General features: G+C 43.6%; 2 protein-coding genes across 6 annotated transcripts in view; one reads left to right on the top strand and one right to left on the bottom strand.

Annotated features, from left to right (window-relative positions):
- Positions 1 to 3,588: 3,588 nt before the first annotated feature.
- On the bottom strand, positions 3,589 to 5,222 carry Utp3 (UTP3 small subunit processome component). The gene has a single exon (XM_052735313.1). It carries the CDS (start codon positions 5,073 to 5,075, stop codon positions 3,651 to 3,653), a length of 1,425 nt encoding a protein of 474 aa, XP_052591273.1. The 5' UTR covers positions 5,076 to 5,222; the 3' UTR covers positions 3,589 to 3,650.
- A 113-nt stretch (positions 5,223 to 5,335) lies between these two features.
- Positions 5,336 to 12,474, top strand: part of Jchain (joining chain of multimeric IgA and IgM) — a 28,260-nt gene continuing 21,121 nt past the window's right edge. For 3 of the 5 annotated variants that reach the window (XM_052735314.1, XM_052735315.1, XM_052735316.1), the window contains exon 1: positions 5,336 to 5,566. The gene's annotated coding sequence lies outside the window, so the exon portion shown is untranslated. The other 2 variants (XM_052735317.1, XM_052735321.1) reach the window with 2 other exon arrangements.

The following is a 12,474-nucleotide window of genomic DNA, read 5'->3' as shown; positions in this document are numbered from 1 at the left end:
GTCCTGGAACTCTGTAGACCAGGCTGGCCTTGAATTCACAGAGATCTGCCTGCCTCTCCTGAGTGCTGGATTTAAAGGCGTGTGCTGCCACTACCTAGCTCCATAGTATTTCTAATTTTTCTTTTTCTTTTTTTGACTTTTCAAATCTGGGTTTCTGCATGTAGCCTAGGCATCCTGGAACTCCCTCCGTAGACCAAGCTGGACTTGAACTCAAAGATCTGACTGCCTCTGGAGTGCTGGGATTAAAGGCATGTACCATTACAACTAGCTCTAATTTTTCTTTTTAACATAGGGTTTGTCTTCATGGCCAATTCTGGTCTTGAACTTGAACTCATGGCAATCCTCCTGCTTCAGCCTCCCAAGTGCTACCATGCCCAGCCCTACAGGTTTTATGATGCTGTCTTGCAGTTCTTGGATTGATTGCATTTCTAAGTAAGCACTCTACCACTGAGCTACATCTCAGCACCCGCCTCCCCTCAAACTCAAACTCTATGGGGCTTCTGGCTCCATGTAATTTACTTATAAACAGTTCTGACCTATAGTTTTAGAGGGAAAAACTATTGTTCGGAACACATTCTGTAGGACTATCCTGTGTTGTAGTTTCTTGCCTCATTCTTCTAGTTAATCCATATACCTAATGTTATAAGCTGGGAGAAACTTAGTGCAGTGTCCCATAGCACACCAGAAACCAGGATCTCTGGAGTGCCTGTTAAAACCAGAGCTGCCTGGGGCTCACAGGAGCTGGCTGAATAATAACACATACATTTGCCAATAGACTCCTAGGCATTTTAGTTTAAGAAACTGTTGGCCAGGGATGTTGGTACACTTTCAACTTCAAGGCCAGCCTGGCCTGCATGAGACCGTCGTAAGCCCCCACTCCTCAGACAAAAAAAACCCTTAAAACAGTACCTAAGCATGATCTGTCACTTGGCTACTTAAATGGCTGTAACAAGCACCTGCTGTTCAATGTGAGGAAACGGTGAAATAGACCAGACACATGCTCAGTGTTAAAGGTGGAGACTATTAACTCAGCTAACCCAAGGCCAAACTCATAATTGTGTTTGACCATATGCCTAAGTATAATTTATTTTAAAACATACAGCCTAGCTGTCCTCAAACTATTCTGACAGGGTTCCATGTAGGATATTAACTTGCTACTGCTAACCCAACGCCATTAGGTAACATGTTTGGGGGGGGGCCATCCCACCACTTTTCCCCAGGGTACTCTTGAGCAGGAGCAGCAGGAAATATTAGAAAGAAATACAGCTAGAGAGAGACAGACAGAAACACAGAATAGTCTAAGGAGGGCCTGGATCCTTATGCATTGGCCCGACTGTCTCTGCCAAAAGGCATTAAAGGAATGCCAAAGGGTGGAGCAAAAGACCTCCCCCCAGTACAGCCAAATGCAGACCATCCCAGACACCTGGCAACCTTGCCTGTGGTCACACCACCCCTTTATACAGCTCTGCTGTGTCAGGCAAACTCAGATCTCACAAGGAAATGCCTGTGGTCACACCACCCCTTTATACAGCTCTGCTGTGTCAGGCAAACTCAGATCTCACAAGGAAATGCCTATGGTCTTCAACAGATGTTCTAAATATTCATGTATTAGTTCACTTAATCCTCGTAACAGCCCTCCAAAGTAGGCAATTCTCTTAGCCAGTGGTGTTTTGTTCTGAGAAAGGCTGGCTGTGAACCCGAGTATCCTTGAACAACTTCTGATTGACACTTACATCCCAAGTGCTGGGATTATAGTGTGCCCACCATGTCCAGTTATGAGGTGTGCAGGACTGAACCCAAGGCCTCCCTGCAATCTAGGCAAGCATTATACTAAACTACATCCTCAGGCCCCACTACTGAGGTTTACACAAAATAACAAAAACAAAACTGAGGCAGAGACATCACGTACTTTGTCTAAAGCTACTAAGAATTTGGTTTGGAATTCAAGCGGCCTAATCAGTTTGCTCTTAAACATGGTTATCCTAAGAGATGAAGAAAGTGAAACTCAAGTCAACTAACTCAAAAATCACCCAGGAAATTTTTGAAATTTTTTTCTACTTCATCTGAACAGGAAGGATGGAATCATGCTCTGAAGCCAACAAGACTGGGTTAAAATCATGCCTGTGATGCCTAATAGCTTTGTGACTTTGAAAAATTATAATCCTCTTCACCTCAATTTCCTCATCTTCAAAAAATGTGAATAGTAGGGCCAGTGAAATGGGTCACTGGGTAAAGGCACTTGTCCCCAAGCCTTGGTTCAATTCTTGGAACCCTCATGGTGGAAGAGAACCAACTCTCACAAGTCATCCCTTGCATCCTACGCACCTAAAATGGCATGCACTTCTGCTGTTGAAGAATAAGGAAATACGTACTAATAATGTGCTCAGGAAATTATCTTAGTAAGTACCTTTTATTTCTAAGAAAAATAATTTGGCAGGTGTGCTCCACTGGGGAAATAGCCGTCAGAGGTTAAGATAATAAATATTAAGTTGGTTTGTTCAGATCCCAAGCAGGTGTCCTTAGCAAGTTAACCTCACATAATTTCAGCTGTGTGGGGGTGGGGTGATGTATGCATGTAGAAGCCAGAGCAGGGCACCTTGGTGTCTTCCGCTATCCCTTTCTGCCTTATTGCCTTGGTAGGTCCCCTACTGAGCTGGAAGCTTGTTTTGGGCTAGGCTGGCTGGCCAGTGAGTTATAGGGATCCACCTGTCTCCACTTCCCAAAATTGGGAATACAGAGCCAGATAGCCATGTTTGTTTTTGTTGTTGCTGGGAGTTCAAACTCAGGTCTGAATGCTTGCAGAACAAAGGTTCTAGCCCACTGAATAACCTCTTCAACCAAGAACTGCAGCTTCCTCATCTTTGATATTAAGACAACATACCTACCTTTGTTACTGTAAGGATGATAGGCAGTTTTACACAAGTGTAATCTTGTGTTTACATAAGCAGATAGCAACCACAGTAAATCACCAGCAGAGGGGATATGGAATTTTTACCTTATTCACCACAAAAAAAGATTATTAAAAAATACAATTGGTGTAATTAAGGCATCTTTCCCATTTTGTCCCATTCAACCACAGTTACTTTTACCACAAATGTATGGAATCCATTTTAACATCAGACCCACATATATATCCTGCCCCAAGAATTACAATTGTGATTGAAATCTGTCAGGTCCTTTTACCGGCTATCACAGAAAAACCGTGACTGTCAAAGATGTATTCTTTCCATATGTAAACTTACATAAAAGTGCTTTAACCTTCATTGACACTCAACTAGCTGGGAAAGTTTTCTAGGCTAATATTTGCTAAAATATTGGCATACTTCAACACAGTATTTTGTTTTTCCTTCCGACCATAATTTCCACAATTCTTAGGACTTTTATGGGCAAATAAAACAGTAGCCCAGGGCTGGAGACGGCTCACTGGTAAGAGTGCCTGGTTAGTTACACACAGGCTCCAGGTTCAAATTTGCAGCACCCAGGACAAAAGACCAACCAAGAAGCCCAAAGCAACACCCTCCATTTCCTTGTTGACAACAAATTTTAAACTTATAATGAAAACTAGGTATCACATATTAACACAATCACTTTAGTTCAAAATACTTTTATTGAGCTAAAATAATTGCCAAAAACTAGGCCAAAGAGTAACTTTACTTAAGCTTAATGCTCTTTTTAACTCCGGCACGAATGCCAGACAGTTCACCACTATAGCGCTGTTCTTCTCTGCGAACTTCACGAACCTGGCCTCGCCTTCGAATTTTGGCTCTTCTGAACTTTTCCCTATGTTTCACTCGGGGGTTCCTATCAATCTTCTTCCTCCTAGGCGTAAGTCCCCTGTTTTTAGCAATCTGGTAGGTAATAGCTCTCTTTGCATTCTGCTCTTCGAGAGCCTGTTCTTCAGCATTATTTTCTTCTTTCTTTCTTTTCAACTTTTGCCGGTCTTCCATTTCCTTAGAGTATCTTAGTGCCGCTCCATCAAGATCAGAGTCATCAGGCAGATCAGCAGCAGTCGTCTGTGAAACAGGCTTCGGCTTGGTTTTGGTCAATTTTGCTTTTGGATTCAGTTCTTTCTTTACAGCACCATCCTTGGCTGTGAGTAGGTGACGGATTTCGGAGGACAGTTTCTGATCCACAACTGACAGCTCGTTGATCAGATTTCTGTAGGTGACGAGCCTTTCTATAACAGGATGTCCATGTGCAGGAACTCTCCTGGCTTTTAAGATCAAATAAAAGCTGATGTTGGCGCAGTAGTTCAAGTAGAGGTTATACTTGGTCCTCAGGTACTGGCTTCCTTTTCCAGGGGGAATGACTCCTTTCTCCACCAACTGTAACAACGGCTCTAACTCATCTTTCATCTCTGTCAACTTGACTTTGAGGTCTTCTATCAGCTCCAAGAGCTCTGGTGATTCTTTTCTCAGCATTTTCAGCTTCTCTTTCACCGAGACTTTAGCCAAATCCTTCACGACCCGAGTCTCAGCTTCATCTACCTGGGGCACTGGTTTTGCAAAGGCCTCCACCCAAGCGACTCCAAAATCATCCTCTTGCAGGGCTTGGGCCATGCGCCGCTGAATGACCTGTGCCTCCTCCTCTTCCTCTCTTTCCTCCTCTTCTACTTCGTGCTGACTCTGACGGCGTCGGGATTTGGAACCATAGTCTGTATCATAATAAAGCTTTTTCCTCTGACCCCAGGACAAGCTAGGATCCACAGAGGCCTCAGCCTCACTCTGCACAGAGCTCCCAACATCATCGTCATCATCATCATTGTCCTCGCCATCCTCCTCGTCCTCCGAACTCTCTCCATCTTCCTCGTTTTCATCATCAATATCTAGGGCTAGCACCTCTTCCTCCTCATCACCATCCTCCTCCGCACTGTCGACTTCGTTCCAGCCTTTAGCCAAGACTGCCCGAGACCGCGCTTCATGGAACTCATCTACCTGATCCTGGTAGTAGCTGGAGTCCCCTGGAGAGGGCGGCGACTCTAAATCGTCCTCATTTTCGTCCGTGGCGGGGCGACCTGCCTTGGCCCGCACAGCTGCCCACTGGGCCGCTCCACGCCGCCGGGATCTCTTCACCATGGCTCTCACGCCGTCCGGTGTCCCCCAGCGACGCGGCGATTTCCGGCACTTCCGACCTCCGCGCAGAAACGACAGTCCCAGCAACCGGAGGCTTTCAACACCAAACACGCTCCGCGCCGCACGAGTCGCCGAGCACCGGATCCGCGGCAGGTAAGGCCGCTTCCTTCCGCTCCCAGGATGCTCTCCGCGCAGCGCGCGAGCCCGGACTTCCGCTCGCCCCCGTAAACCGAGCCTCACCGTGCCCTCTTAAAGCCAGTCGGTTCCGGCGAATTTAAAAACGCTTCCGGGTAGAAACGGTTCCGGGTGAGGACATTCCGTTCCGCCGAGCCTTTGGCGGCGACTTCCGTGCTGTCTCGGGCGAGCCTGGGCGTGGAGCCGGAATCCCGTCAGCGCGGCGAGGCAGCTCCCGGCCGGCAGAGGGCGCCGAGCCTCTGCGTCCCCGTGTCGGCCGGGCGCCCAGTGGGCCGCGCTAGAGAGTCTTCCCGCTCCTGGTTTGTTCTCTGCGCTCGTCCGCTCGTCTTACGAAGTTAGGCAGGTTGTTTTCACCCCCCGCTTCCGTCTTGACTTTTGAAGCAGGGCCTCGCCCTGGTAGCCAGGCTAGCCCCAGCCTCCCGAGCGCCGGGGCTACACCGGCTTGGTTCTTTTTTGTTGTTTTGTTTTTGCCGGGCGGTTGCTACCGTAGACGCGGCGTTTCTGGGCCCCGCGCGGCTCGGGGACCACCCGCCCGACCGGAGCCTGAGAGCCCCGGAGAGGACGGAGGAGGGTTTCGGGGGACGATGCTCCCGGGAAGGGGAAAAGACACCGCGGGTTCCTTCTGCTGGAAAAGCTTTGTTTTTTTGTTTTTTTTTTTTTGGTGTTCTGGGAAAGACTCGTGGAAGCGCTCAGGGGCTCACCTGTTACAGGATTTACGTGTAGGGTCGACTTACAGTATTTAATGACTGTTCAGGGTGTGTTCTTCAACACTGGCCTCGCACCACACATGCTGGGCGGCCCGGAGAGAGTGATAGTGGCCAAAAGAGGTGATTTTCCCGAGCTTGGAGATCGTGTGGTCTAGTGGGGGCACGGCTACAGGGAGAAGAGCTGTGTTAGCCAGCGTTCGGTGCTGGAAACCAGCCTGGGGTTTACATCTGTCTGTCTTTAAACCGAGAGTACGGGCGTCGTGTGGGTCTAGGGGATTGAACTCGCGTCAGTCTGAGCAGAAAGCGCTTTTACCGACTAAGCCATCTTCAAATATCTGTCTTTTTACATGCCAGCCTCCTTGCGAAGCTATAAGACAGTGGTTCTCAAACTGTGTGTCGCGACCCCCCCGTAGGGGCTGGTGGAAGGATCCTTTCACAGGGGTCGCCTAAGGCCACTGGAAAACATATATTTATATTGTTACAACTCATGATAGTAGCAAAATTACAGTTACGAAGTAGCAATGAAAATAATTTCATGGTTGGGGGTCACCATATGATGAACTGTATTAAAGGGTCGCAATATTAGGAAAGTTGAGAACCACTGCTTTAAAAGGATATAGCAGTCAGCGTAATTATGCACACCACATGGGGCCTTGTCTTAGAAAACAAAATGGCAACAACAAACGCAACCCTAACCAAACCCAACCCAAACACACACATACACATAGAAGGATTTAAGGTAATCCTCCAGTTACAGTCACTGAGAGCGTTGATCCCACTTAGCAGGCTGTCTAGGCCCGTGTCTCCTTCCTCACTGCTCCACTGGCGTCTCTCCCTGAAGCAGGGCGTTACACAGGTTAAAGACAGCCTTCCCATGTGGGTGCTGGGAATTGAACTCAGGACCTCTGGAAGAGCAGCCAGTGCTCTTAACCACCGAGCCATCTCTTCAGCCCGACAAGTGATATCTTAAAGTACACAATACTTTTTAAGTGTCCAAGGTTGTCTGAAACCTTTAAAAGCCTTTACACAATTTTAGAAAATACAATTTAACCCAATAGGATGTGGCTGGAAACCCATGTTCTGACAATGAGCATAAACCTCTTATTTTAATCTTAAGTTTTTCTTTCTTCCTCTTCCTCCTCCTCCTCCTCCTCCTCCTCCTCCTCCTCCTCCTCCTCCTCCTTTCTTTTCTTTCTTTTTGGTTTTTTTTTTTTTGAGACAGGATTTTTCTACGTAGCCCTGGCTGCCCTGGAACTTGATTTGTAGACCAGGCTGGCCTTGAACTCAGAGAGATCCTCCTGTCTCTGCCTCCCGAGTGCTGGGATCCTTTCTTCTTTTTTTAAAGTCAAAGTGACCATAAATTATTAAGGAAAAAATGAGAAAAAAAACCCAGAGTGGCACACTTGAGTGTAAGCTTTAGTAGATAGCAATATTAACTGCTTGTGGTTTATGCCAGTAGCAAATGTTAATGGCTAATGGTCTGTAACACATGGTTTATACTGCTGTAGATTCAAAGGCAAACTGATCAGTCAAGAAATATGTCATCAGATAGAAAAGACATGGCCTCACAGAGCTCACCATCAAGTGCAAGACACTCAGGCAGGTCACTAAAATATACTCAACACCAGATTAAAGGTCTGAGAGAGTATTTCAAGTTTTTTTTGTTTGTTTGTTTTGAAAGTATTTTTGAATACTGTTGCATCTAAACTGGGGCTATAGCATATTAAATTATACTGTATTCAAATTTCCATTTATCATGGAATAGTTTTGTGTTCTGTTCATTTTATTTCAAAGTATATGAAAACTTGAACCGGGTGATGGTGGCACACGCCTTTAATCCCAGCACTAAAGGAGGCAGAGCCAGGCGGATCTCTGTGAGTTCGAGGCCAGCCTGGTCTACAGAGTGAGATCCAGGACAGGCACCAAAACTACACAGGGAAATCCTGTCTCGAAAAAAAAAAAAAGTATGTGAAAACTTAAACTTCGTCATACTTTGATTAAAATGAACATATTATAGATAGGTTAAAAACTATTTCAAATATTTTAAATGAGAATGAATAGATTAATATCATTTAGCTTATTCTAAACATTACATTTTCTGTCTATTTGGAATAGTTTCAATATTTTTATTTTTCTGTCTTTTTTTTTTTTTTGAGGCAGGAGGATTTTGGTTTTTAAGGACATCCTGTTCCACACTATTAAGTTCTAGGCCACCGTGGCCTATAGGGTCAGACTCTATGTCAAAAATTTTTGGTATTCCTTAAAATATAGGTTAACTTTGGTGATGCTAGGGAACATAAGCCCACATCCACTAGAAGGAAAAACAGGAGTCCACAAGAAAATGACCAAATGTTGAAAAACACTTGGCTTTTTCTTTGAATGGAAAAAAAGTGTTACGTGTGTGTGTGTGTGTGTGTGTGTGTGTGTGTGTGTGTGTGTATGTGTGTGTGTGTGTGTGTGTGTGTGCACCATGGCGTGTGGGTTCCTGGGGTCTGACTCAGGTTGTCGGGTTGCCTTTCCCACGGAGCCATCCTACTAGTCTGACATGTGACTTCTCACTTCGTATTTGTGGTGACTACAGCTTATCATTGCCTTGAATGTTTATTTCCTCATGTGACATTTGGTTCAGGCGTTAGCAAATAACTCTTTTTTGTTTTATGAGAAATTTAGAGTGTTTCTTGCAGAGCATAGGGGATATTCTAGAGTCTAGATAATGCTAGGATACTTCCTTCAAGGAATGTGTTCTAGGTTTGAAAGGACTGTCCACTCCCAGACTCTGTTACTTACTGAACTAGTGAAGTAATAATAATTAATGATATATAACATTACAAGTGATTGTATGTACCAAATTCTGTTATAACTTTGTTTTTCTTTTTTTCTTCTTTTCGATGTATTAACTTACTTTACATGTTTGCCTGGTGCCCTGTGAAGGCCAGAAGTGGGTGTTGGAAACTCTGAAACTGGAATTATGGCTGCTTGTGAGCCACCCTGTGTGTGTGTGTGTGTGTGTGTGTGTGTGTGTGTGTGTGTGTGTGTGTGTGCGCGCGCGCGCACTAGGAATCGAACCTGGGTCCTTTGGAAGAACAACCATTGCTCTAAAACAACGAGTCATGTCTCCATCACCTCTTTTTTCTTTGCTTATTTGCTGCTGTGTTTCGAGACAGAGTCTTGAGCAGCCTGGCTGGTCTTGACCTTCCTGTGTATCCTTGACTGGCTGACTTTGTCCTCCTGGCTCTTCTGACTCTACCTCCTGAGTGCTGAGACCACAGGGGCCTGAGAACACATCCTTTTTTTTTTTTTTTTTTTTTGAGATTATCTCATTATGTAGCCTAGACTGGGTGTAGGGATTAAAAATATTTACTGTCGCCGGGCGGTGGTGGCACATGCCTTTAATCCCAGCACTTGGGAGGCAGAGCCAGGTGGATCTCTGTAAGTTCAAGGCCAGCTTGGTCTACAGAGTGAGTTCCAGGGAAGGCACAAAGCTAAACAGAGAAACCCTGTCTTGAAAAACCAAATAAATAAATAAATAAAGAAAGAAAAAATAAAAATAAAAATAAAAATAAAAATTTACTGTCATGCCCAGCAATGTAAGTTTTAAATTTTTGTAGTAATTAATATCTGAATGATAAAATATTAAATACAGTTTTTATGAATTAAGATAATAGTTGAATGACTATTTATTTATACCCCAGAACTGTAGAGTAGTTTCAGATGACTGAAATTGTCAAAAGTAGTTTTTTTCCACTTTCAATGAAGTAGTAATAGTAATAATAATAATAATAATAATAATAATAATAATCTGATATGAGAATAATAGGAAATATATGGGTGGTGTTAATAGTTGCCAATTTATTGAGGCACAGTTCACTATTTTTGGTACAAAAAAGAAAGAAGGATTATTTTTAGGTGTAAGAAAGAAAATGGAAGAGATGAAGTATAGTTTCCATTGGTTTCCGTTGGAAACCACTTATTTTGAGACTAATACTGATAGAAACCTTTTGCAAATAAGGTCTGTATCTATTTTGAGTCACAAAAAAACTAGAAGTGAGTTGGAAGTGAGATATATGAAACTTCCATGGCAATGTGTGATAAGTATTGAAAGTTTATAAGCTTATATCTTAAAAAGTATTTGGTTTGGTTGTCTGAATGACAAAATGAGTTGTTTTGATTTTTTTTTTTTTGAGTTAGGGTCATATGTAGCCTAAGATGGTGAGGCCATCTTTTTAGCTGGAGATAACTAGGAAGAACTCCTAGGCTTGGGCCGCCATTCTCAGTCTTATGGGGTGCTGGGGACTGAACCCAGGATTGCATCCATGCCAGGCAAGCACTCCATCAACTATGCTCTATCTCCAGACCTGTTTTCTTATTCTTTACAAACAAACAAACAAAATGAACTAACAAACACACAACCCTCCCCAAACCCTTAATCCTTAGCTTAACACACAGGGCCTTCCTTTATCTGCCTCTTATTTTTCTCTGCTTTCTGATCTATTGTAGTGTTTCTTCGTTTACATTTTATCACCTGTGAAAAACTCCCAGGGCAGTTTGTCCTGGGAAACTGCAGCCCTCCCCTCAGGGTTAGAGACTGAAAGTGCTCAGAGACAGATCAGCTGTGCCCAGTGTATGACAAACACGAGAACAAATGTGAGCATCGCGGTGTTGCTGTTCTCTGATTTTGTTTTGGAGCCTTGGAAACCATGTTTAGCAATGTAGGTGATATGTTTGCAGTACAGGTGAAACCCAGAAAGTGTAATTTGAGGCTATTATTCAGAGATTGGCATGTTGTTCCCTCATTGGTTAATTTTGGGAAGTTTTATCCTTTTTGTTCTGTGATAAGATAAAATTGTGTACTTATTTATTTCATTGTTGGTTTTTTGTGGTGCTGGGGATTGAATCCAGGTCTTGCATATGCTAAGCTATATCCCCACCCTGACAGGGTTGTCTATTTGAGCCCATTGAGGTGGCTTGCAAGGCAGATGCCAGCTGTCAACGTGGGTTCAGGCCTCAGGATTCACACAGTGGAAGGGGAGACCAGACTTCTGGAGGTTTTCCTCTCACACTCACACAGAATAAAGAAAAAAGCTACTTTTAAAAATAAAGATTGGCTGGGTGGTGGTGGTATACGCCTCTAATCCCAGCACTCGGGAGGCAGAGGCAGGTGAATCTCTGTGAGTTCGAGGCCAGCCTGGGCTACAGAGTGAGTTCCAGGAAAGGCACAAAGCTACACAGAGAAACCCTGTCTCGAAAGAACCAATAAATAAAATAAAATAAAATAAAGATTGTCTATTTACTGATTTTCTTTCAATACTTTTGTCTATCCTGATTGCTCTATTAGAGCATCTTTTGTACTATGATTGCTAACTAGTGTACTTAGTGTCCCAGTACACATTTAAAATAACAGTGTGGGGCTGGAGAGATGGCTTAGTGGTTAAAGCACTGGATGCTCTTCCAGAGGATTCAAGTTCAATTGACAGCACCCACATGGCAGCTCACAACTGTCTGTAACTCTGGCTCCAGGGGATCTGGCACCCTCACACAGACAGACATACATGCAGGCAAAATACCAATGCACATGAAATTAAAAAAAAAAGATTTACTAAAAAATTAAATAACAATATATTCCCTAAGTCTTTACTTTCAGATATGAATAAATCCCTAAAATATTTTGATGTTGTGTCTGAAAATGTACTTCATGTTGATAATGAATTGAACTAGGTAACCAAATATGTTACATTCATCTATATAAAGTCCAAATTTATACCCATCTAGAATCTTGTAGTTTTCTATGAACTATGTTAGATATTCAAGGAGATGTGTATGTGTATATATACACATACACACACACACACACACACACACACATATATATATATATATATGTGAAGTGTAGAGTCTCTGAACTCCTACTGACATACTAAAATTTATCTCCTTGAATGGTCATGGTTTCTTTGAACTCCCAATTTGTCAATGCCGTTACAGTCTTTATCTAAACTGTATTCATCCCTCTCATGGCTGATTTCTACTTACTTTTCAATCTTAGCCTGAATATCACTTATTCTGGGAGACCTTCTATAATCCGAACAGTCCCCCCACCTTACAAACCTGTGCTGCATTTGCCTCTGATTGAAGGTCATACTTCATTCCCTTGCAGGCCAGCCATTTGGAGTAAATGCCAGTATATAGTTAATGAATGAAAGACTGACCAAAAACCATTGCTTTAAAGACCAAGAAAGCATCTTTGGCTTTCCTGCTAGCAACTCTGTTTTAGTTTGCCTTAAAGAGAAATTATTTTAAATGAAAATACATGGTTGCTCCAACTATACAAGGAAATAATGAGTCTCATTGGTGCTATAAAAATTACCACACACGGCCGGGCGGTGGTGGCGCACGCCTTTAATCCCAGCACTCGGGAGGCAGAGTCAGGCGGATCTCTGTGAGTTCGAGGCCAGCCTGGGCTACCAAGTGAGTTCCAGGAAAAGGCGCAAAGCTACACAGAGAAA

This window comes from Peromyscus californicus, unplaced genomic scaffold (assembly GCF_007827085.1).
Source record: "Peromyscus californicus insignis strain IS unplaced genomic scaffold, ASM782708v3 Scaffold_13__1_contigs__length_99412109, whole genome shotgun sequence".
Lineage (NCBI taxonomy): Eukaryota > Metazoa > Chordata > Mammalia > Rodentia > Cricetidae > Peromyscus > Peromyscus californicus.
Note: the sequence above shows the minus strand (reverse complement) of the source record. Positions and strands in the feature narration are given on the sequence as shown.